The 23,601-nt window shown below is 35.7% G+C and overlaps 2 protein-coding genes and 1 pseudogene across 2 annotated transcripts; 1 reads left to right on the top strand and 2 right to left on the bottom strand.

The window, feature by feature from the left end:
• Positions 1 to 609: 609 nt before the first annotated feature.
• Positions 610 to 2,647, top strand: LOC121252462 (NAD(P)H-quinone oxidoreductase subunit O, chloroplastic). The gene is made up of 6 exons (XM_041152126.1): positions 610 to 904; positions 1,019 to 1,074; positions 1,380 to 1,445; positions 1,567 to 1,608; positions 1,878 to 1,937; positions 2,465 to 2,647. Exons 1-6 carry the CDS (start codon positions 667 to 669, stop codon positions 2,492 to 2,494), a joined length of 492 nt encoding a protein of 163 aa, XP_041008060.1. The 5' UTR covers positions 610 to 666; the 3' UTR covers positions 2,495 to 2,647.
• Positions 2,648 to 3,385: 738 nt separating this feature from the next.
• LOC121252456 (mitogen-activated protein kinase kinase kinase 3-like) lies at positions 3,386 to 10,011 on the bottom strand. The gene is given in 12 exon segments (XM_041152112.1): positions 3,386 to 4,008; positions 4,098 to 4,198; positions 4,959 to 5,195; positions 5,306 to 5,413; positions 5,604 to 5,663; positions 5,934 to 6,009; positions 6,095 to 6,255; positions 6,374 to 6,436; positions 6,550 to 6,637; positions 7,578 to 7,614; positions 7,617 to 7,894; positions 9,370 to 10,011. Coding segments are annotated over 12 exon segments (1,917 nt in total). The 5' UTR covers positions 9,813 to 10,011; the 3' UTR covers positions 3,386 to 3,743.
• Positions 10,012 to 17,919: 7,908 nt separating this feature from the next.
• LOC121252457 lies at positions 17,920 to 21,981 on the bottom strand (annotated as a pseudogene).
• Positions 21,982 to 23,601: the final 1,620 nt, after the last annotated feature.

Below are 23,601 nucleotides of genomic sequence, written 5' to 3' on the forward strand. Positions count from 1 at the left end.
AAAATATTGTTATAATATTATTTTTTAATATTATTATCATTTTAAGATTTAAAAAAGTTGAATTGTTTATTATATTTTGTATAAAAATTTAAGTAAGATATAATGCTGAGATGAGATGGATTGAAAGTGTTTCTCAATCCAAACGACTCCATAAGACAAGCTTGGAAGATTGATAGAAAAGTTAACTTATTTTTTCACTTAAAGTAATATTGCACATTCATTTTTCAAACAAGATGATGTATCGAATAAAATTTTAATATGATGCAAGCCAAACACTTATTTTCTTTTCTTTTTCTTCTCCTAAGGTTTTGGTTTGTAGTCTTTTTGCTTGTAAGGATTGAATTTCTCTTTTCACTAAAGTGGTTTAAGGTTGAAAGCAATCAGTTTATAAAAATAAAATGGCATTAATCAGAAGACATGATTTTTAATATAAAAATGTTAAATGTACTTAAAAATATATATATATATATATATATATATTTAAGAATAAAAATAAAAAGTGGATTTCATTTTATGCTAATTTGATGTGGCACGCCGTGATTGCTTTCACTTAGCGCGAACCAACAGATTTTTGTCTCTAAAATCTGGCCGTTGGAAATAGAAGGATCATCATCGTCTCTTATCTCCACAAGACTACAGTGATTTTGAAACTTTCCGAGGAGTCACATGGCTCTCTCTTCCATGGCTTTCACTGCAGTTCTCTCTCAGAGCTCTTTCTCATGCCTCTCTCGGTTCCCTCCTACCTCAAGAAGAAACCCTCTTCGCTTGCAGTCAATTAGAGCCGTAAAAGCCGCGGAACCAGGTGAGGAAAAGACTACGCAGACAAAGAGCGAAGAAGAGTCTTCCTCTAATGCCCAACCCTCAACAAAACCTTCTAAGCTCCCCAAAAAGCCTGTATATTCGAGTGAGTTCTGAAATTTCATGACAATTTTTTATTTGTTTTGGAAGTGAAAAAGGACAAAGATGCTCATTCTTATCTTCCTTGCTATTGTTCTTCGTTTTTCTTCTCTTGTGACAGTGAAGAAAGGTCAGATTGTGAGGGTGGACAAGGAGAAGTATCTCAATAGTGTTAATGTAAGTATAAGTTGGCCTTTTTTATTGAAGAAATGCTTCTATTTTTTTTTTCTCTATATACAAATAAATCCCAAAAATAAAAATAAAAAAATTCTAGTTCTAGTACTTGTACAGAGAAGATTTCTATCCATATGACAACTTTTTGCTACGATTTTCTGCACAGAACATGTTTGTTTATAGCAGAGATTGAGATTAGGGGTCTTATAGTCTTATACTCTGCCTAATCTTTCCTTTCAATTGGGCATGCCTTATATTTTAGCCTTGGCATATACTGGAATACTGAGATATTTGATTCAAATTTTCAGTATCTATCTGTTGGGCATCCACCTTATTACAAAGGCTTGGACTACATTTATGAAGACCGTGGTGAGGTAGACCTTGTTTAAAATCTCTAGCAGCTCTCATGATTTAAGGCTTGGTAGTTGCATTTCCAAGTGAAGCATTTTTGCTGGCCATTTCACATTTCTAACTGGCAGCATGCTAATCTTCTAGGTCTTGGATCTACGTCTTTTTGAGACGGGAGAGTATGCTCTTGTAAGTGATTCTATTTCTTTCATTCATCATAAAACGTTGAATCTCACTGAAACGTTGAAAGTTAGTCTGCTGCTCAAAACACCTTGGGATGCTGGATATAAGATGTTATTAAATTTGACACCATTTTCTCAACTGTCAGACCAATATCAAACCTTTCTACTTTATATACAAAAGCAGCAATATTTGCATTGAACTTACTAGACTGAAGATATGAGAAATCTGATAGGTTAGAGAATGTTGGATCTAACTAAATAATGAAAATTTAACAGATTGCATGGGTTGGTATCCCAACTGCACCAGCTTGGCTTCCAACAGATATGCTTATCAAGGTACTGCTAACAGTTTATTTTAATGTATGTTTCATTATGCTCGCCTAAGGGTGCCAACAAGCTCGATATTTGATTATTTAATCTTTGTGGGATTGAACTTGGATTGGGATCAAGCTCATCCAAGTCCATCAAGCCCAATTTAATCTTGAATCATGTTTCATTTGGCTGAACTCAAGCTCAGCTCATATATATCCTTTCCAGGCTAATTTAGCTTGACAATGATTCCATCTAAGAATCCAACACTTTAACCATTGCAAATCAGCAATTTGGTCAGAGTCAGTATTCTCATGCGGCTGCATGAGTGATATTATCGCACCTAATTTACCTGAGCGGTTGAGCCTGGTGTTACGAAAATAAAAAAGAACAGTTTCTTAGATTCAGACTCTGGCTTATTTGATTGGTAACCTGAGAACAAAGCTGCATGACAATGGCCTTAACTTTAAGCAGCAGATCAGATGCCCTCAGCACCTTTCTTCACTCGACTTTTGAAACTTTCTGTTTGATCTGATTCTCATGTTTATGTGCAGTCGGATAAACTCGATTACGAGAGAATGTGATCTACATTCCAAGATCCTAATTCTATGGCATCGCTCGCTATGTGGAGAGTACAACATGAGAGTTTCTTGGTTTCTGATTCCCATCTGGAACTGTTTCTGTATCTTTTGTACATCAATGTTTTGCAAGAAAAAGACGATGATCTCTTGGGTAAATTTGCTGAGATTTTGTTTTTTCATCCTAAAGGAAGAAGTATTTAGTATCAATGTATTAAAGATATACAAGCGATTAATGGGTTATAAGGTACATGATTTCATGTCAGTTATGACAAATAATGGAGTTATAAAGTTCTCAAATTTGAAAAATCCTAGCTGTAAGAGAGAAGTTCGAAATGGACAGAATTCAAGACAGCATTTTTCTTCGATAAACAGAAAAAGATAGAGATGAACAATAACTGGAAGAAAAAAAAAAAAAAACAAAAAAACAAAGGGGAGAGAGAGAGAGAGAGAGAGTCCAGCTTTAGACAAATACCTGCACAAGAGGAAAGTGTTAAAAAATAAAACAAAATGAACAAGACGAGTTGGCATATGATACGGCATCCAAATTCATCTTGTCTGTTTACATGTTAGGATATTAGAATGATCCTCACAATTGTCTCAAAGAGGGTTCCGTTTCATAACTAAATGGGAAGAATAAAAAGCCTAGTTGGTACCGACATAAGAGTTGAATAATCACGCTAAATTTTGTTTTTCTTCATCTCCAAATATGTCAATATTAATTCATAATCATACCTCAAAGTTTGACAAGGTAAGCATCGGCAGGCAGACGACATTGGACGGCCGGACCGGGACAATAACTGATGATGAGTCTTCTAAGCTGGAAAACTTTTGTTTAGCTTGAACCACAGTTATAAATAGTGAGGGAGCTATCAAAACTTGCTTAGAGTGCCGGAATAGAAGAATAACCACTTATCTTATGCCTTGGGAGTAATATACATTATAAATGACATGTTACAAACAAGGTGACCCACCTTCCATTTACAAATATCAATATATTGTTACAAGATCAGTACATCCAGCATCAGCTCCCCCGTACAATGAAATTTTGGTGCTCTTACTGCTCCCTTCAAGCACCCCGTGCATAAAGAATCCACTCGTCCTAAAAGAAGTGAGCAAATAGAGCTGCCAAACTGTCTGAAAAGATGAAAGGAGCATGAATACTAGATCCTCCAAATACAGAAGTGTGGCTCTAATCCATATACCATTATGGAGTGACTAAGGAAGATTAATTCTTTTGCTGGTATTTACATATTCAAATAGGTCTTGTTCTTGGTGATCCACTGGGGGTATGAATGCTGTATGGGGAGATCTCCTGCCAAGGTTCAAGGGCGAATGTTGCATTCGGTCTAATCGTTGTATATGACGAGTACTCATTCAAGTTCTTGCCAATTTGTCCCATAATAGCATAAGTTGGGTGAGGAGGAGATAAGAAACAGCTCTTGTGTCCAGTTCCATAATGTCGCAATGGGCTTGAACAGGGTGATACAGGTAAAGATGTAATCACTCTTATACTATCCCTGCACGTAGAAATATGAAATCAAAGTCATTTTAAAATGTCATGCAACTGCAAAGCCTGAATGAGGATAAAAAGGGAGGATGTTACTACCTTGGGCTTTTCATAGCTCTTGTGGGAAATACTGGCATCGTTGCATAATTTCTATCACTTGAAGTGATATTCGTTCTATTTGAATGGAGTTCTAATACTGGCTGCTCAGAAAGTTATAAGCAAGTAAGAGATTAGCCCAAGTCCCAACTTGAATGACTGAAAAAAATTAGATGTGTATAGATGTAATTTAATCGAAGCCAATGGCCACCGAGGAATTCCTGATCTTCTAAAAGAGAGGATGGAACTAGAATATATTTTCTAAAATTTCTATCACAAGAGATGATTCTAATTCTCAAGCCAACTGTATAAGGCTTATGACAAGCATTATTTTTCATGCCAAATAAAACTTAAAGGTTGAACTAGGATTTCATCAACAATGTAAAGAGATTTTCAAGATATATATGTATATAGATCAATATGTCACAGTTACGATTATCTCTTGTTTAAAGCTTGCAATAAAAGTACAACCAAAGCACACACATTCCAGCTCAATTTACGAAAGACTTAACAGATACATAAAAACCATCTTTTAGCACAAACGCCCCGCAGTGGAAGTCCTAAACAATATGTGATGATATTCTCTCTTATTTGGAAACCATGGAGTGAAATAATCAAGTCATTTGTGAGTCGATAATACAGCTCCTTTACAATAAAAGATGCATTTAATTAAAAAAGCAAGTTCCCTAAACTTCTTAATAGCAGTGTTGTGTATTAGTGGGATATCTATCGAAAAAACTAAAAAGTATGTATAAATTCAAAAAGAATCAAATTCAAACAGACATCATATATCAGGATCCCTAATATAGAATTTAGAAGGTATAGACCCAGATATTTTTTGTGGAAGGAATCTTAGGCCATTACCGGTGTGCGGCTTCCATCAAACATGTAAGGGAAGGCGTCCTTGGTCACATTCATATTTGCTACTCTATTTGTTGCCTGGTCTCGAATAAAAGGGTGATCTAGTAATTGCACGGCTGTAGGCCGTGCTGATGGTTCTCGTTGCAAGCACCACTTGATAAAATTCTTTGCATCATTCGAAAGGTGTTCAGGGATTTCAGGGACATCCTTGCTGTTTCCAATTTTGAATATTGCAGCCACCTGTTTAAACCAACAGAGCAAGACAATTTTGGACCAACGAGCACTTCAGAGATGGCCATAATAAAATCAGTTATATACAAAAGAATTTCTGATTATCTTATGTATCGCACCCCTTCATACTGGCTCCACGGTGGCTTAGATGTTGCCATTTCAAGAATTGTACATCCCAAGCTCCAAACGTCCACGGCCAGACTGTATCCATTTGTGTTCATAACAACCTACAATTAGAAAACAAGTGAGGAATAATATGAATAAAACGCAACTTAGTGAGCAGTAATGGGAAAACTTGAAGGTTTAAAAGGAGGAAAATAGGATAATCAGCATGTGAATGAGAAGAAGAATGGAGGTTTGGGAGTGGGGGTGTGTGTGTGTGCGCGCGCGCGCAAGAGAGAGAGAGAGAGAGAATACCTCAGGTGCCATCCAGTAAGGACTTCCCTTGAAAGAAAGCATTGAGGCACAAGCTGTTATCTGGATCAGAAGAATCAAAAACCAGAAACCTTTATTAACTACTGATGGGAATGCATGAACAGAAAGAAGAATACAAAAACATACTATTCTCAAAGTTTACACGTCAAATATGTTAGTGGCTCACCAATATGTCATGCTTGCTTCATACTAGTAGATTGTAACTACTTAATTGTTTAAGATATTTATAGTCCTAGCAATAAAATGAAGTGTGACTTTACCCCTAGTGTTCTACAAGTATACTTCAGTGTTTATAGGGTAAAATAAATGTACATGTTTGGCCATGCCAAAGTCTGCCAACTTGATTTCACCATTAGGATCTACCAAAATGTTTGCCCCTTTGATGTCCCTGCCAGGAGAACACATTACTTAACAATTTTAAATAAATCCCGGAAAAAACTGCAAGAGAACAAAGACTACAATCTGTTGAGTACCTGTGCACTGTATTTCTTCCATGTAAGTAGGCAAGCCCAGAAATAAGCTGCCTGGTATAGTTTTGAATAACAGGTTCCTTAAATGGACCATATTCTTGAAGTAATTTATGGATTGAGCCACCAGAGACATATTCCAAATAAACTGAAAGTGTTTCCTCACCCTAAGAAAATGGAAATCAAGAGTTATAGCAAAAGCAGACTTCAATACTCACAATTAACTCCATATATTTTATTATTTAATTGTGTGTGTCTCACTGTGTCTATGAGATCAACTCTTACCAATTCACTTCCATGGTATCGCACAATGTTTGGATGTGAAAGCTGACTGAGCAAATTTATCTCCTGTGGACAAGGATAATTTCAGTTAAAAGGTGCAGAGGGAACAAATAAATAATAAATATATTACCTGGTTTAGTTTTTTTTATTATTATTATTTTTTTATCAAAACAAATTACCTGGTTTAGTTGCTTGAGACATTCTCTTGATGTCTGATCATCGCAAGCAACCCTGACTTCTTTTATTGCACACATTTGCCCGCTTCCACTGTTATAGTTGCAAACAGATCAATTGGAAAAGTAAGAAAATAGGAAAAATACTGGTCTTACTCCAATTTCTAGATTTTTTTTATTGACATGGCTGCTGAGTTCTTTTCATGTCCATGTGGATATGCCAAAAGAGAATTGTTACATAGCAGGCCATGTGGATCACTCACATTATCCATAAACTTCATGTCTATAATATTGATTGCATAACATATATGCACCTCTGGTACACACGTGGCAACTCACATGGCCCTCCAGGTCATGGAGTTAAGACTTAAAGAGTTTCTGTTGAATACAAAGAATGTTGAACATATAAAGTGTCTCAACAGAATAACAAAACTACATCAGTCTTCTAATATGCATCTGGAGATATGGTTTCTTTCTGTTGTTAATAGCACCTCAGGCATGTGTATGAGTTTCCACAAGATGAACAGTTTCTGTCAACTTCAACAGTTAGAGCGCAGTAAAAAAACTTAGCGTAGTTTATGAATTCAAGGTACTTCAAGTCTGACCATAGGCATGAATTTTCTTCATAACACTCATTGTAACTTCATTTATTCTTGGGTGAAATACACACATGTGAATTAAAATAACTCAACTCATACTCAGGTTTTATACTTAATCCTTATTGTGTCCAATTTTTATAACTAACTTTCATCCACTTCCAATTAAAATCATTAACGAAAATTAGTTATATAAAACTAATTTGATACCAGAGTGATATGATTGTACACAAATATGGAGTAATAAAATTAATTCTATACTAGAGTGAAATCAATTGACTCCAAAAATTAGACACCACAAGAGGTGTGATTAGAAAAAATAAAAAATCGGGGAGTAATAAAACTGCATTAAACCAAAGGAGGTGCTTTAGGACTATGCAATATATACCAAGCACCTTATTTATCAAAATACACACACACACCAAGCACTTCAATCACCTATTAAATCCGAGGTATACATGGCCAAAAGTCCCCTTCCCAGAAGCCTTCCTTTCTTCCATTGGGACTTTGTAGAAGTTGTGAATTCCATGCTTCCACTTGTTCTTGTGTTGGGCAAGGCAGAAGGGCTAGTAGGAGAACCTGGAGGAAGAGGTAGACGATGAGATTGACTCTTCCCGTCTTCTTGCTTTCCTGTTGGAGACTCCAAATTTAAGCCACATAATCTTGGGTGAAGAGGTGATGTGGGGCTTGTGGGCCCCCTCGACCCTGGACCGGGGCTTCTTGACCTCATGATGAACTTGGTATCACCATGTCCCCTACAATCAAGATATAACGTGGGTTAAATTCACAATATTATTTTTCTTTTTGAGTGAATAAAAATAGACAATTAACACATGTAGAGTATCTGACTGCATGAGCCCCTGTTAAAAGAAGAGGCAAATGCTAGAATCTCAACTCCAGATCACTATTGGCAACGTACATCACTGAAATTGTTATTAAAGAAGCATATTTGAAATTGTTCGTTGAGATCTGTTTTGGCATTTCAGGTGGACAATAGAATAATCGCAAGCCACCCATATCCGTTTCCATGACAGACTCAGCCCAAGAACCGCAATTTCTATACAGAGTTGCATGAGCAGGATTGAAGCTTACTGCTTGGTGATGTTATTTTTAATTAATTTCTCGGTTTAATGACAAAGTGAACTCCATTGTCCTCAAATTCTGGCCATCTTCCTTCATAGTGAGATGAACAAGCTCACTGTTACATGGAAGATACCAACTAAAAATGATTGCTAACTGAACTAACAAGCAGCGACTAATAACAATGAGTACTACTTGATTTCAAACAGAATACGCACGTGATCAAGATTGTCAAGCATAAATTTTTTTTCAATGACGTGGAACCTCACCATGGCAATGCCCTTCAGACCCACTTTTGCAGATTAAATCCCATATACACGACCCATCCGTCAGAATCATGTAACAGGTAGTCCAGGGATCTCCAATCGTGGAATCGAACCTAGGATGTCTGAGTTTATAGCACATCCCAAGCCCGCCCTTTGACCACTAGGGAGCACCCTAACAGAAAATCCAGCATAATGGGGTTGTCCAGAATAATATAGAACTTGCAAAGCTACAGCCTCAGGTTTCATGAAAACTACTTTTATCTCTAACTTTTAATCATTAAGCATCTATTTACAGGGGAAAAAAACCAACAAAACACAAATAAATACTTGGCTAGGCTGTTAGGGTGGCAGGCTGTGCAAATACAGAAATGGACAAAACTGAAACTAAGTTCGTGTGGCAGAGCAAAAGCTGTCGGCGGATCCACGTGGTGTAAGTTGGTTGTAGAAATGAAAGCCCCAGAACACAGCTATCTAAATATGACGAGGAGAAAAAAATGCAGAAAATCTCGAATTTAAAAAGGGCTGACAGAGCAAACCCATGGCAAACCCCATCCCCATACGTCGAGTTTTGATTGGAAATCAGAAAACCCCCCCCCCCCCCCCCAATATACCAAGCATCCACATGTTGAGGTTTAAGTGGAAATCAGAAAAACTACGCCAATATGCTCAGCTAGCCAAAGATTTTTAGAGAGAAAGAACCCCTTTTGCAAATCAATGGAATTAAAGCTCCTAAATTGCTCGAACGAATCGAAACAAAAAGCATCATGAATAACACCAGAAATGATCCATCAATCAATCGAACGCCCAGAATCTAATTATCCATAATACGACACAAAACCTAATCAACCAAAGCCCTTAGAAATCAACGCCCCCAGAGAACCTACCTGAAATTACCGAATTGACCATTTTCCTGAGCAACCAGCTGATCCTCAGAGGACCCATCGGAGCTCACGCTCGAAACCGAGCCCGACCCGGATCCCAACCCCAGCGTAGACCCAGGGATATGATCATTCACGGACGAAGTCGACGGCAGAGGTAGCGGATGACTTACCCTCCCAGCGCTGTCCGAATCAAAACCCGAAAACCCGGAGGAGCCGCCGAAGTCCTTGCTGGTACGCGGCGAATTACGCGAGAAGAGCTCGTCGAAGCTCGTCGGCTTTTCCTTGTCCTTGTCCTTGCCCTTGCCCTTGGTGTTGTCATTGCTGATCGAGGATTTGGATAGATTTAGGTGTGTGCCAACTGGGTTGTTGTATATAAATTGCTGCTGCTGCTGTTGCTGCTGTACTCCTTTGTTCTTGCTGCTCTTTCTTCCCCACCAAGCAGGCATTTTTGAGCTGCTGATCTAGTAAACAAGAGTGTAGAAAGAGGAGAAGACTCTCAAAAGAGAGAACCTTCTGATTTGGTTCGTAGAGGTTTTATATATACCAAGAAGACGAAGAAGGGGAGAAAATCGCGAGAGAGTGGGTGGGGTGGGGGCGGGGCCAAAGGGCTACAGTGAGGAACAGCTAAGAGAGAGAGAGAGAGAGAGAGTCTGAGGGACGGCAGGCAGAGAGAGAGAGAGAGGCATGCGGTGGTTGGATAGAGAGGGAGAAATGACGTGGCTATTTCCTAGAGAGAGAGAGAGAGAGAGAGAGAGAGAACACAAAAAATACGTTACATTATGTGTGTGTGTGTCAGTGTGCGCATGTATGTTCGTGTTCTCAGCTTACGTCTGTCTGTTTATGTACGGTATTTAGTTGGCTTTTTTTAATGTCCTATTAATTCATCTTTTTTTATTTTCTTCCTCTAATAAATAATATTATATCATATGGGTCCAGCATTATTTTATTTCATATTTTAACAATGTCACTTTTAATATTTATTATTTAGATCATAAGAAGTATTTAATTTAAAATTTATAAAAATATTAATCTTAAAAAAATAAATATTATTGAAAATAAAATAATAACAATAATTTTTTAAAATAAAAATAATATATAAGAGCCATAAATCTATAAGAGTAAAAAAAAAAACTCAAAATTAATGATAATTCATCTCTCAAAAAATCAAGTTATTTCAATCGGTCCACGTGTGTGGTTTTGAGCAACTCTAAAATGACTACGGAGAGAAAGACAAAGGAAGAAACACGCTAGAACCAAATAAAAAAAAAAAAAAAAGTAGTTGTAGAATAAACGTGTGGTTGAAATATAGGTGTGCATAAAGCTCTCATGCTGCTGCTGCTGCTACTATTATTATTATTATTATTATATTACAATAATTACATATAGATTATGCATGTACTGTATAATCGTATTAAAAAAGAAAGAAATTTATTATTAAAAAAATTATTTTTTTATATAAATCTTATATTTTTTTTTTAAATAGTTATACGATATTTATATACTCACATTGCTCTTATTATTATTGTGGGTGCGTGACAATCATGCAGGGGTTGGATCATGGATGAGGATCATGTCATTCAAGTCTCTACTGGCGCAAGTGCAACACTTGCAAATTGCTTGCTTGCTTACATCACCACACACGCAATTCTTACTAGTATAATTACGAGATAACGATACGGGTAAACTATTTGGAAAGGAATTATTTTATTCTTAAGTTTGTATGTAAAGTTAGAGGTGCTACTTGTACTTTTTAGGGGAGGAGGCTCTGGCCCCTTATGAATGGGTAGGGGGAAAGTTGGGCCACCGAGCCCCGACCTCGCCTCCCGTGGACGGGTGCCCTCGTCCAAATGTTGGGGGTGGATTGGCCCAGAGCCGTCCGAGAGAGAGCTTCCAGACACAGAGAGAGAGAGAGACTGTGATGGCAACTGGACGTGACTTTAAAATAGATGGAAGAGTAATTGAGAGAGGAAAGAGAGATAGACGCAAGGGAGGGGAGATTTTAAAACAAAACATAAGAGCAAAACGGCGTCATTTTATTAAAAATATTTTTTTCTAATATATATATTAGACTGAGCGAACGGGTGAAAATCTAGGCAAGCCTGAGCCCAGTGCAAGTCCCCTCCCCAGATTGTGCAGACGGGTGGCTCTGCTCGCCCCAAGTAAGAGCCAGATAGAGATGGCAGGCGGGCTGAATGCAGAGGCCCTCCTCCCACCACTATGTAGCACACTATGAACATCACTTAAATGATAAGATTTGATTTGTAAAATTTAAATTTTAAAAGTTATCTTCTAAATCAATTATGCCATGTCAGCACTTCATACTTCATTAAATGTATATTTGAGAATATAATTTTTCTTTGAAACAAGGTGAGATGAATTTGAAAAAAAATATAGTGCCTTTTTATAATTGAAACTTAAAAAAATTATGTGGATAAATTTTAATTAAAAGAGTAATGCTAGATGTATCATGACCTAATCTGATATATACCATTACTCTTAATATAATAATAAAATTTTTTTTATTTTCTCATTTTACTTTTTACTTCGATGTGATTGTATTTATTAATCTTTAAAATGATAGTTGGCCTTGATGCGGTAATAGGGAGCTACATTAATAAATGATTGCGTCTACACTTACAAACTTTAAAACAAAATAAATACAAAAAGTAACATTATGATAAGAAGATCAATGGTTATAGAGAATATCTTCCCACAAGCGCTACCGATATCTCCTAAAAAAGGGCATCAAATAAAATTGTGACATGTAAGCACTCTATTTATCAATAATGTGATCGCATTGCAGCGGATTGAGTAAACAATCTTCCATTTCTTCCGTATCTCATTTTCTCTTCCTCCGACTCTCTCTCCTCTCTCTCAGGAATTGCAAACCCCTCCCTCAAGCCCGTGCCCCCACCCCTTCCTTCTCTCTCATTGGGCCCTAGCCCCAGCCCTTCCTTCCCTCCCTCTTTCTCTGTAGGTAAAATTTCAAAGAAAACCCAAAAACTCACGCCAGAGATTTTCGTTCGTCGGGTTGCGATGGTTGAAGGGCTAGAATTGGCAAAAGGGTGCAACAGGTTGGAGAGGTTTGTCGGGCTGCGACGACTGAAGGGCTGGAACTAGCTGAAGGGTGCAATTGGCTTGCGACGGGCTGGAGGGGTTCGTTAGGCTACGACGGGCTGGAGATCTCTAGCTGGCTGCGACGAGCTGTGGAGCTACAGTGGTGTGGAGTGCAAAGGAGGTTACGGTGATGTGGGTAGTGAGGACTCGAGAGGGAGTGCAGAGGGAGAAAAGAAATTTACAGTGTATTTGATTTTACTATCCTGTAATGTGACTTAAAAATTTACATGAAGATTACTTATGTGTAAGAATTTCATTTGTTGCCATTGAAGGCTGAGAACGGCTTACCCGTTGATACGGTAATAGGGAGCTACATTAATAAATGCTTGCATCTACACTTTTAAACTTTAAAACAAAATAAATACAAAAAGTAACATTATGACAAGAAGATCAATGGTTATAACCCATATTTATGTGACCAATTAATTTCTCTCTCTCTCTAAACACCAATTAATTTCTCTATGCTATGGATAACTAATTACATGGAACGGCTGGGGATCACTTTATAATTTTCAACCATGGCCGTACCAAAGTTATGTATTTTTAAATGCCTTTCTACTGAAAACATTAAATTTTCTACAAATAAAAAGAGATACAAAGTTTAATTACTCCATAAAGGTTCGAAATATAGGATCTAATTCTTTTATATATAATAAGTACTATTTGCGTACGAAACAAGTTAATAATATGTATATATTTATTATAATCGGCCTCTCGAGAGTTCTGATATCTTATTTTTCATCCTTTTTTTTTTTTTGGTGAATCTTATTTGAGTAGTGCTATTCTGCTGCTTGAGTAGCACCGCTTGTTTATAATGCTAGTTGCTTTTGTAATTTTTTTTAATTCACTTTTTTTAATATATTTAAATATTTTTAAAAAATAAAAAAATATATCAATACGCTTAAAATCACTTCATTTATCATTAAGTAAAAAAAAACAAAAATAAAATCATTGAGCAATTAAATAGAGTGGTAAGTTTTAGACAACATAGTAGTTTTTTCCATCTTATTTTTCATCCTTGATGTCAAACAATATGTACGCTGCGTATTATGATGTCATTTGCCAATTACTTGGGATGGTGGTTAGGTTGATGGAGATGGATTAGTTTCGTAATGCAATTTTATTAATAATCTCACAGTGATAATCGCAAATAAGGACAAGAAATACATCCAACTACTAATCTAATAATCCCCCACTATGTATATTTTGATAATGACGATGATGTTACACTTCGTTAAACAAAACTGATCCAGCATTACAAGTCCTTCAACAAACATACCTTCTTTCTGTATGTATGTATGTATTACTACAAAAAAATTATTTAATTGTAATTAGTTATTTCTTACAAAAATAATTATTTTTTGTTAAAATAAATATATTTTCGTTAGAAATAATATTCATTTTTGTCGTAAATAATTCGTCATAAATACTCATTTTTTTTATAATATATGTATATTGGTGGCATACTTATTGATTAAAGCCATTAAAATCTATGGGTGCTATCTCTTTGTCAAACTTCACCGTACGTGCACGCTTTCACCATGTATATCGGTGGCATACTTAGTACTATTCTATCTACCCCAATCCATTTTGTTACAAGAAATGTAACAGTACTTTGTCAAAGTTGGTGGTTAAAAGTCATGCTCCATAGAGTTGTATATTTTCTACACACGAAGGAATAGAATATCCCGTTAAAAAAAAAAAAAATTATATTTACAGTCTTAGAATGTCTTGTTTTCACATATTATTTTTTAAAAAAAATTAGATAAATCTGAAATTTATATGAAAATCTTATTTTTCTAATGCCATTTTTTTTTAAAGAGAGTACGTACTCGTTGACTGCACACTCTAAAACTATATATAGTATTATTTTTTTTTTACAAAATATGAGCCAAAATCTTTAAATGTGAGCGAAATACAACTATATAAAGAGAAGAAGGAAATTGAAAATTGTGTACAGTGATATCCCGATAATCTCTAATTCTCTTTTTGCAAATATCTTTGTACGTAGATGTACTAGAGGAACATAGGATAGGGAATGATCTCTTTTTGAGGTGGGGCTAATGTTTTTTTTTTCAAGACTTTGTATTAAAATAATCTTAATTATTTTTTTAGGGTAAAATAATATTAATTATTAAGATACTTTATTTTATTTTTCGTAATAAATAAAAATCAGAACAAGTTTCAAAAAACTTACTAAAAAAAAAATTCCCACTTCTCTAAGCATATTTTAATGGGTATTGTTACTTTTACAAAATCTCATAAAATTAATTTTTAAGAAGTTTCTAAAAAAAGCTTAGAAATCAAACGAAACAAACATGGTCGCAGCCTCTGTTGGTACATCTCCCTTTTCCCTTATTTTAGTTTGTCTTATAAGTCTAAGCAATGATGTTGGTGTTTTTTTTTTTTTTTTAAAAATATTTATTTATAAACGAAAGTCATTATTTCTAATTATGCCAAATATTTAATGTGTATATATATATATATGAAATTAATCTACTAATAACTAATCTATGAAAATGACTTCGTATGGTGTCTTTTTTAGAGGTTCAATATTAACTGAAATTAAGTAGAATAAAATAATGAATAATGTTAGATACAATCATAAATGATGTAAGTGTCGCGCATTCTTTTTAAAAAAAAGTAAAATTTATTATTAAAAAAATTAAATTTTACACATGAATTCTATATTTTTTCACTATTTTCAAAAGGGGTGCAGAACACTTATATTATACGACTGTAAATATTATTTTTTTAAAATAATTTGATAACAAATATAAATTAAATTCAAATTGACAAAAAAAAAAAAAAGTAGGGAAGGAGCCGCCATGCATCCATAGACTTTTCATTTTCCAAATTGCACTGTATATTGCACAAGGCTCGAAGAAAATTTGAGGGTGGGGGGGGGGGGGGGGGGACCAAAGCTTGCTGATTGGCTAATTTATGGTTATTGGGATTTTTGTTTTTTTTATTTATTAGGTATATGGTTTTGGACAGCCATCATAATTAAAAAGTAGTAACGACTCTTTCTCATAATCCATGAGTTTTTAACTCTCCTAGATCCTCCGTATCATTTCCAAGTTGTTCTAATATTGTTCATCAAATATTACATTTTTATACTGCAAAATGATTAGACAATGCCGTAATTAGAGTCTCATGAAATCATTATAAATAATAAAAATTATTTAGTCTTAAAAATAAATAACGTGAAATTTCATTTATCATATTCTCAATAAAATGAAGATATTATAGTAATTGTGTCACTATTGGAGGATCGGAGAATCCAAAGCGTGGGTATTTTCTCTTCTGCATGAGTATGCAAAATTATTGATGGATTTTTAATTGAAAATGTTCGTCTTAGTACTAAAATTTACTTCATACTAACTCTATTAGCGATCGATTCACATTGTGACTTGAATTCACGTGTGCACGCTTTTGTTACTTAAATAGACCTAGTCTAATACCATGTGCTCACCCATTGATACCATGCTAGGATATGATTTATTTTCACTATTTCTCAAATAAATGACATCAATTCTTGAAATTGTAACATATTTCCACACCCAAATCTCACAATTAAGAAGCAAACAAGTAATCTTAGAAAAAATCTTTTCATCAGCAACTATTTATTACTTTACACTCCACACCTTATGAAAAAAAAAATTTATAAACATGAGATGTGTGAGTGAACAGTGGCTGATAAGTAAAATTCCTCAAAATCTTATTAAGTAGTTCATCATAGTCTTGCTACAAGAGCACTAGTATTGGGCTTATCAAATGAGTCCAATTTTTAAAATTTGATGATTTTAACTTTAAAATCCTGACATTGAATTTACCATATGCTCAAATGTTAAGCTTTTAGTTACAGTATATTTCCCTTCATTTTTAAATTTGAAGATTTACTATTCACACTCTATAACCATTATTTTATTTACTTAAATTATTGTTTTTCAATTTTGAGCCACAATATATTTAAGTTGGAAAATAATAATTTAAGTATCAAATTAAATTATTAATTAAAATATAGTTAGTGTAATTATAAAATATGAAAAAAATAAATTAAAAATATTATTATTTTGATGAATCTAATAGCTAATCCAATGTAGAGTTATGGATAGAGAGATTTTAGATTTATAAAAAATATGTATTTTTCATCAAATTTTAAAGATAAAAATGATGAATCTAATACTAATACTCCAAGGAGTTAGATTTAACAAAAAAAAAAAAAAAAAACAAAAACAAGAACAATTGCACCAAGGACGAATGCTCAAATGGACAAACCACGTGGGTTTGGGTTAAAGATTTCCAACAAAAAATCCTATACATTTGTTTTAAGTCAACATTTAAAAAAAAAAAAAAAAAAAAAAAAACACGTGAGCTCTGGTTCTTGTCTCGACTCTAGCAACAATGGATTCATTGACTGATTCAACACGGTAATGAACACTAGCAAATCAAGTACAGAAATTGGTTTTGAATATTTCCTTCCATAGAATTAATTAATTAATTAAATAAAGAACAAAATATTCCTGCAAAATCTAAAAACTCCACACTTCCAATCACTCAATCTTCACAAATATTACGTTTGTCTCTCTTGACCATCAGATAATGAAGAAATTTAATTACTTATAATAATCCTACATATGGTTAAGATAACAGATTACTATGATATCATTCCTCTGCACCGACTTCCCTTTATTTATTTATTTATAGAAATTGGATGAACTGCTTTAACTACCTTTTTGTGATTTGATTTTATAAGAAGAGATCATAGTGTAGGACCCCTCATTTATTATTATTAAATATACTAATACCAATGTGAAAGGGCATATTTGACATCCTTTGTTTTGGAATCACATTACCTTCCGGTTATAGGTTGTCTATAAAGGCCAAACCATCTGGAAAAAAGAAAGGAGAACAGAACAAAAGGTTAGTTATTGTGTAGGTTGTATATGGCTATGTTTTTATTTTATTTTATTTTATTTTCTAGATAGGTTGTATATGGGCTGAAATTTGGAACGAGACAGAACGAGGAGGTATAATGTATTGATATTACACCGGAACGGAAAATTTCGACCGGAATGAAATGGAATTGAAAACTATAATACAAAGGGAGAGCTGCTTTCCTGGGCTCTTGAAGTGGGGAACAATGCCATCATTGTATAATTTCTTTCACTCAGAAAGTGATATTTGGTCTATTTGAATGGGAGTTCTCTTACACTGGCTGCTCAGAAAGTTTGAAGGGAGAATGAGATTGGCTCAAAATCCAAACTTTAAAACGAATGAAAAAGAAAATAAGATAGAGGTTTATAGAAATTATTTTTCTAAGCTTTTCATCTCCAAAGATGATTCCATGCAATTCTCATGCCAACAGTTAGATGAGGCTTATGAAAAGCATTCATTTTCATGTCAAATAAAACTTACATGTGGAAATTAGGATTGAATAAACAATGTTATTTGATTTTCAAGGGACATGTTTATAGACGTATATGTCAAAGTTACAGTCTTTTGTTTAAGCTTTCGATAAAAGTACAACCATAGAACACACATTCCAGTTCAATTTACCAAAGCCTTTGGAAATTGAACCGTTTATGAGCACAAACGCATTTCGTTGTAAACATGTTATGAGATTATGTTTTGTTTTGTTTTGTTCCACCAAACATGTTACGGAAGGTTCCCTTGCTCACATTCATATTTGCCACCCAATCCTTGTTGCCTGGTCTCGAATAAAAGGGTGATGTAGCAGTTGCAAGGCAGTAGGCCGCGCTGCCGGGTCTCTCTGCAAGCACAGCTTGATGAAATTCCTTGCATCATTGGAAAGGTGTTCAGGAATTTCAGGGCCATCTTTGCGGTTTAAAATTTTGAACATTGCAGTCGCCTGTTTAAACCAACACAACATAACCATTTTGGTTCTACAAACTGTACTTCAGAGATGACCATAATACAAAATCAGTTCTATACAAAAGAACTGCTGAATATCTTATATCGCACCTGTTCATACTGGCCCCATGGTGGTTTAGAAGTTGCCATTTCAAGAACTGTACAACCCACGCTCCAAATATCCCGAGCAAGACTGGGTCCATTTGTGTTCGTTATAACCTGATATTAGAAAAGCAAGTGAGGAGCACGAGTAACACACCTTAGTGAACAGTAATAGGGGAGAGACAGAGAGAGAGAGAGAGAGGGTCTACCACAGGCGCCTTCCAGTAAGGTTTAGAAAGCATTGAGAAACAACCTGTTAGCTGCAACAGAAGAACCAAAAATTAGAATCCTTTTTTAACTACAAATAGGAAAGCACTCGAAGTTTACACTTTACAGGTCATATATGCTTTTGGCTCACCAATACATCAGGCTTGCTCTATAATATTAGTTAGATTATATGCCCTACATCCAAGATAGCAGGCCCAAATGTACAAGCCTCGCGCTTGTTGTGCATTTGGGACTTGTCCCTAACATTACTCTTGTTTAATAGAAAACACTGAGAGAGTGGAAGAGAGCTTAAATTGTGAGTATTTTGGTGTGAAACCTTGCTCCCACACATGTGAGTAAATAAATCTGAAACAGATAGGCACTGACTTTTCTCCTAGTGTTCTAGAAGTAACTTCTGTTTAGGGAAAGATAAATGTACATGTTTGGCCATGCCAAAGTCTGCCAACTTGATTTCACCGTTAACATTTACCAATATGTTTGCCCCTCTGATGTCTCTGCCAAGAGAACACCTTACTTAATAATAATAATAATAATAATAAAGAAATTAACAAAGCTGCAATTCCAGGAACAAACTACTCAAGAACCGTGACTACAATTTCCCAAGTACCTGTGCACTGTATTTATTCCATGTGCGTAGGCAAGCCCAGAAATAATCTGCCTGGTATAATTTTGAATAGTAGATTCCTTAAACGAACCAAATTCTTCAAGTAATTTATGGATCGAGCATATAAACTGAAAGTGTTTCCTCACCCTAAGAACATGGTAATCCAGAGATATAACAAAAGCAGGCTTTCAATATTCACAATTATATTTACATAGATTGATTATCAATCTAACTGTGTGTGTCCGGCTGTATTAATGGTCTTTATGAGATCAACTCTTACCAGTTCGCTTCCATAGTATTGACATATGTTTGGGTGTGAAAGCTGACTGAGAAAATTTATCTCCTGATGGACAAGAAAAAATTCTGTTGAAATGTGATAAGTTAAGGGAATAAATAAATTACTGAACATGTTACCTGGTTCAGTTGCTTGAGACATGCTCTTGATATCTGATCATCGCAACTGGCCCTGACTTCTTTTATTGCACACATTTTCCCATTTTCACTGTTATAGTTGCAAACACATCGATTGAAAAGTAAGAAAATAGGAAAATGCCACTCTTACTCCAATTTTCTAGAGTCTCTTTCTTGACATAGCTGATGACTATTTCATATCCATGTGGATATACCCGAAGTGAAATTGTCACATGATAGACCATGTGGACCACTCACACTTCCCATACACATGAAACATATGTGAACCTCTGGTACACATGGCAACTCGCATGCACCTCCAGGCCATGGAGTTGAGAATTTCTGTTGAAAACAGAGATGCTGAACATATAGAAGTGCTCAACAAAATATACAATGCTACATCAGTTTTCTGATATTTATCCCGAGATACGGTTTCTTTCTGCTGTTAATAACACCTTAGAATGTTCCCCCTTACTGCTGCACTAAATGAAATATACTAACAGGCATGTCCATGCAGTTCCCCCAACAAAAACAATTACTGTTGATTTTGACAGTTAAAGCACCATAAGAAATTTTGTTTAGTTTATGAATTCAAGGTACTTAGAATCAGACCATAAGCATGCATTTTCCTTATAACACTCATTCTAAGTTCATTTATCTCAATAGAAATTTTGAGATAAATCTATTGATACCTGTGGGCTCACTTGAATCTCATGCAGACTAATTTTCGCTAATGAATCTAATCAAAGGTGGAAGAAAGTAAAGTAATTGATTTGAAGAATTAGATACTGCAAGAGGTGTGAATTGAAAAATCGAAAACCCAGGGTGTCAGTAAAACTGCATTAAACCACAGGATGTGTAATTGTATTTTACATTAGAACTAAAGATATATAATAAGCACTTCAAATCACCTATTAAATCCTACGTATACATCCCCAAAAGTACCCCTTCCAAGAAGCCTTCCTTTCTTCCACTGGGACTGTGTAGAAGTTGTGCTTTTTATGCCTCCATTTATATTTGTGTTTGGTAAGGCAGAAAGGATAGTAGGAGAAACTGGAGAAACAGGAAGAGGCAGATGAAAAAATTGACTCTTTCTGCCTTCTTGCTTTACTGCTAGAGACTCCAGACTCAAGTCGCTTAATCGTGGGTGAATAAGTGATGTTTGGCTTGTGGGGCCGCTCGACCCTTGGCCGGGGCTTCTTGATCTCACGTTTACTTTGGTATCACCTTGTCCTCTGCAATCAAAGAAATAGCGTGGGTTACAGTTCACACTATTGTGAAAGAAAGAAGCATAATTGAAAATATTTGTTGAGGTCTGTTTTGGAGAAAGCATTGCTGATTGAACTAGGAAACAGAGACCAATTACAGTCAGGAGTCAGGACTTGGTTTCAAGCATAAAACGCAGGTGATCAAGATTGTACAGCATAATATAGAACTTGAAACTTGAAAGGTTACAGCTTTCCTTTTCATCACAACTTCTAATCATTTGTCAAGGATAATCATCTATGCCTACCATTCATCAATAAAATCCCTCATTACTTGTACCCACATGGCTAAGTTTGACTGGAAACCAGAAAAAAATTGAGAGAGAAAGTGCCTCTTTTGCAAATCAAATGAAATAATGCTCCTAAATTGCTCGAACCAATCGAAGTCAGAAACATCATTAATGACGCCAGAAACGATCCATTAATCAATCAAAAATCAACGTCGCCAAAAACCAACCTGAAATCACCGAATTGACCATTTTCCTGAGAAACTGGCTGATCGTCGGAGGACCAAGAAGAGCTCACGCCCGAAAACGAACCCGAGCGGGATCCCATCCCGACCGCAACCCCGGGGATATGATCCTTCACGGACGAAGTCGGACAACAGCAACACCAGAAAAGAAAAGAAGTCGACCGCCGAGGTAGCGGATGGCCACTCCTGTCGCCGCTATCGGAATCGAAACCTGAAAACACGGAGTAGCCGTCGAAGTCATTGACTAAGCTCGTGGGTGTTTCCTTGTCCTTGCCCTTGGTGTTGTCGTTCTTAGTCGATGATTTGGACAGATTGAGGAGGTGGGTACGAAGTGAGTCGTGGTATACAACTGGCTGCGGTTGTATTCCTTTGTTCTTGCTGCACTTTCTTCCCCACCAAGCAGACATTTTCGAACTGCCAAACAAGTAAACAAGGGTGTAGAAGAGGAGGAGCAGAAGACACTCGTGCAATACATCAGTGACCAGGCTTTAAGGAAGTTTTTTTCCAACATTAGAAGGATTCAATATTACAAAGTGGGGTCTCACTCATGACTATACAGTGATGAGCTACGAAGAAAACTTATCTGTCCAATGTAACAATCTACAGTAATTGGCGGCTCAAAGCTGGTTAGGCAGCTTAGCTTTGAGAGTTTGATAAAAACGAAAATGAAGATATTTCCATTGAAGTGGAGTGGAAGCTGGAAGAGTTCAGAAACTCTTTCTGTTGAACGAACACAAATGCGAAAAACCATTCATGCAACCATGCATCAGCGTAACACCGGTACTTGTCGATGAAAGAAACACACACACACATATATTTACAACTTTCTACGAGGCTTAAGTACTTAACGAGTAGGGCATAATCATAAGATTCATCAAACATTCATGTAACCATGCATAACCCTTCAGAATGTTACGGAAATTTTCAGCCTTTTCATTTACTTCGTTGTTTTTTTGTACAGAAGAAATATTATTTAAATTAAAAGGAAAAAATTATGTGCTTAATTACTCTCAACAATGGAGTAATAGAGTCAGCTGCTACGCAGCGAATCTAATCTCATTGTTGTGAAAAACTGATTATTAGATAATAAATAAGTTAAAAAAGTCTTATCGAGTAAATATCACAAAACTCACAAAACTCGAATAATCTAAGGACCATGAAGAAGGAATGCAACTCTGCTGCTGCTACAAAAAGGCTACTCTGTCAACACTGCAACAGAGGAACATGTAGCCACCACACTGCAAAGCAGAACCAGCAGCCTCCATGATAAAGCATAAGGAACCTGCAGCATACCTTTAGGATGATGCTACTGTTGCTCTACCATTTATGTACATTTTGTAGAATTGTTTGTATACTAGGAATAGAAACTTAGCTGTCTTCTTTTCCTCTTTCCTTTACCTTTGTACCCATATGTTTTGTATAATATATAAAGGGACAGTGTGTAATGCAGAAGATAATTTAATGAAAAGTGTCAAAATATTTTTGGCCTCAGTTGCTCTTTCGATTTCCTTTCTCATTTTTTCTTCTCTCAAGGTGCAATTCTAACATGTTATCAGAGTCAGGTTTAACCTGCTTCTTTCATTCCTATCATCAAACATCATCTTCATCATCTTATTTGTAGCTTATTGCTCCCATGGCTGAGACCGAAACACAACACAAACCTTCCCCATCTGAGGACCCCAACAGCCCCTTTTTTTTGCACCACAGTGATAATGCCAACACTGTGGTGGTCACACCTCACCTCACAGGGCCTAACTACTTCTCTTGGAATTGCTCATTCACCTTAGCCATTTCCATAAAAAATAAACTTGGTTTTCTGGATGGAAGCATTGAAACTCCTGCACTCACCAGCACCCTTTATGTGCCTTGGCTCCGCTGTAACAACTTGATCCTATCTTGGATTCTCAACTCAATCTCAAAAGAAATTGCATCTAATGTTCTATATGTGAGCTCAGCCAAAGAAGTTTGGGATAAGCTTAAAGCTAGGTTTGCACAACCTGACAATGTGCGCATCTATCAACTACAACAGCAACTAGGGTCCATCACTCAAGGAACACAATCTATGAGTGACTACTTTACCCAACTTAATGCAATGTGGGAAAAACTGCACAACTATAGGCCACTACCCCATTGTTCATGTGGCCTGTGCACTTGTAAAG

This window comes from Juglans microcarpa x Juglans regia, chromosome 2S, assembly GCF_004785595.1.
Source record: "Juglans microcarpa x Juglans regia isolate MS1-56 chromosome 2S, Jm3101_v1.0, whole genome shotgun sequence".
In the NCBI taxonomy this organism is placed as follows: Eukaryota; Viridiplantae; Streptophyta; class Magnoliopsida; order Fagales; family Juglandaceae; genus Juglans; species Juglans microcarpa x Juglans regia.

Excerpts from the sequence above, each read along its gene's own strand:
- LOC121252462 (XM_041152126.1), top strand. The coding sequence starts at position 667 with ATGGCTCTCTCTTCCATGGCTTTCACTGCAGTTCTCTCTCAGAGCTCT. Across the intron at positions 1,075-1,379 it reads AGTATCTCAATAGTGTTAAT|TATCTATCTGTTGGGCATCC; the intron begins GTAAGTATAAGT and ends TCAAATTTTCAG. Across the intron at positions 1,609-1,877 it reads AGACGGGAGAGTATGCTCTT|ATTGCATGGGTTGGTATCCC; the intron begins GTAAGTGATTCT and ends AAAATTTAACAG.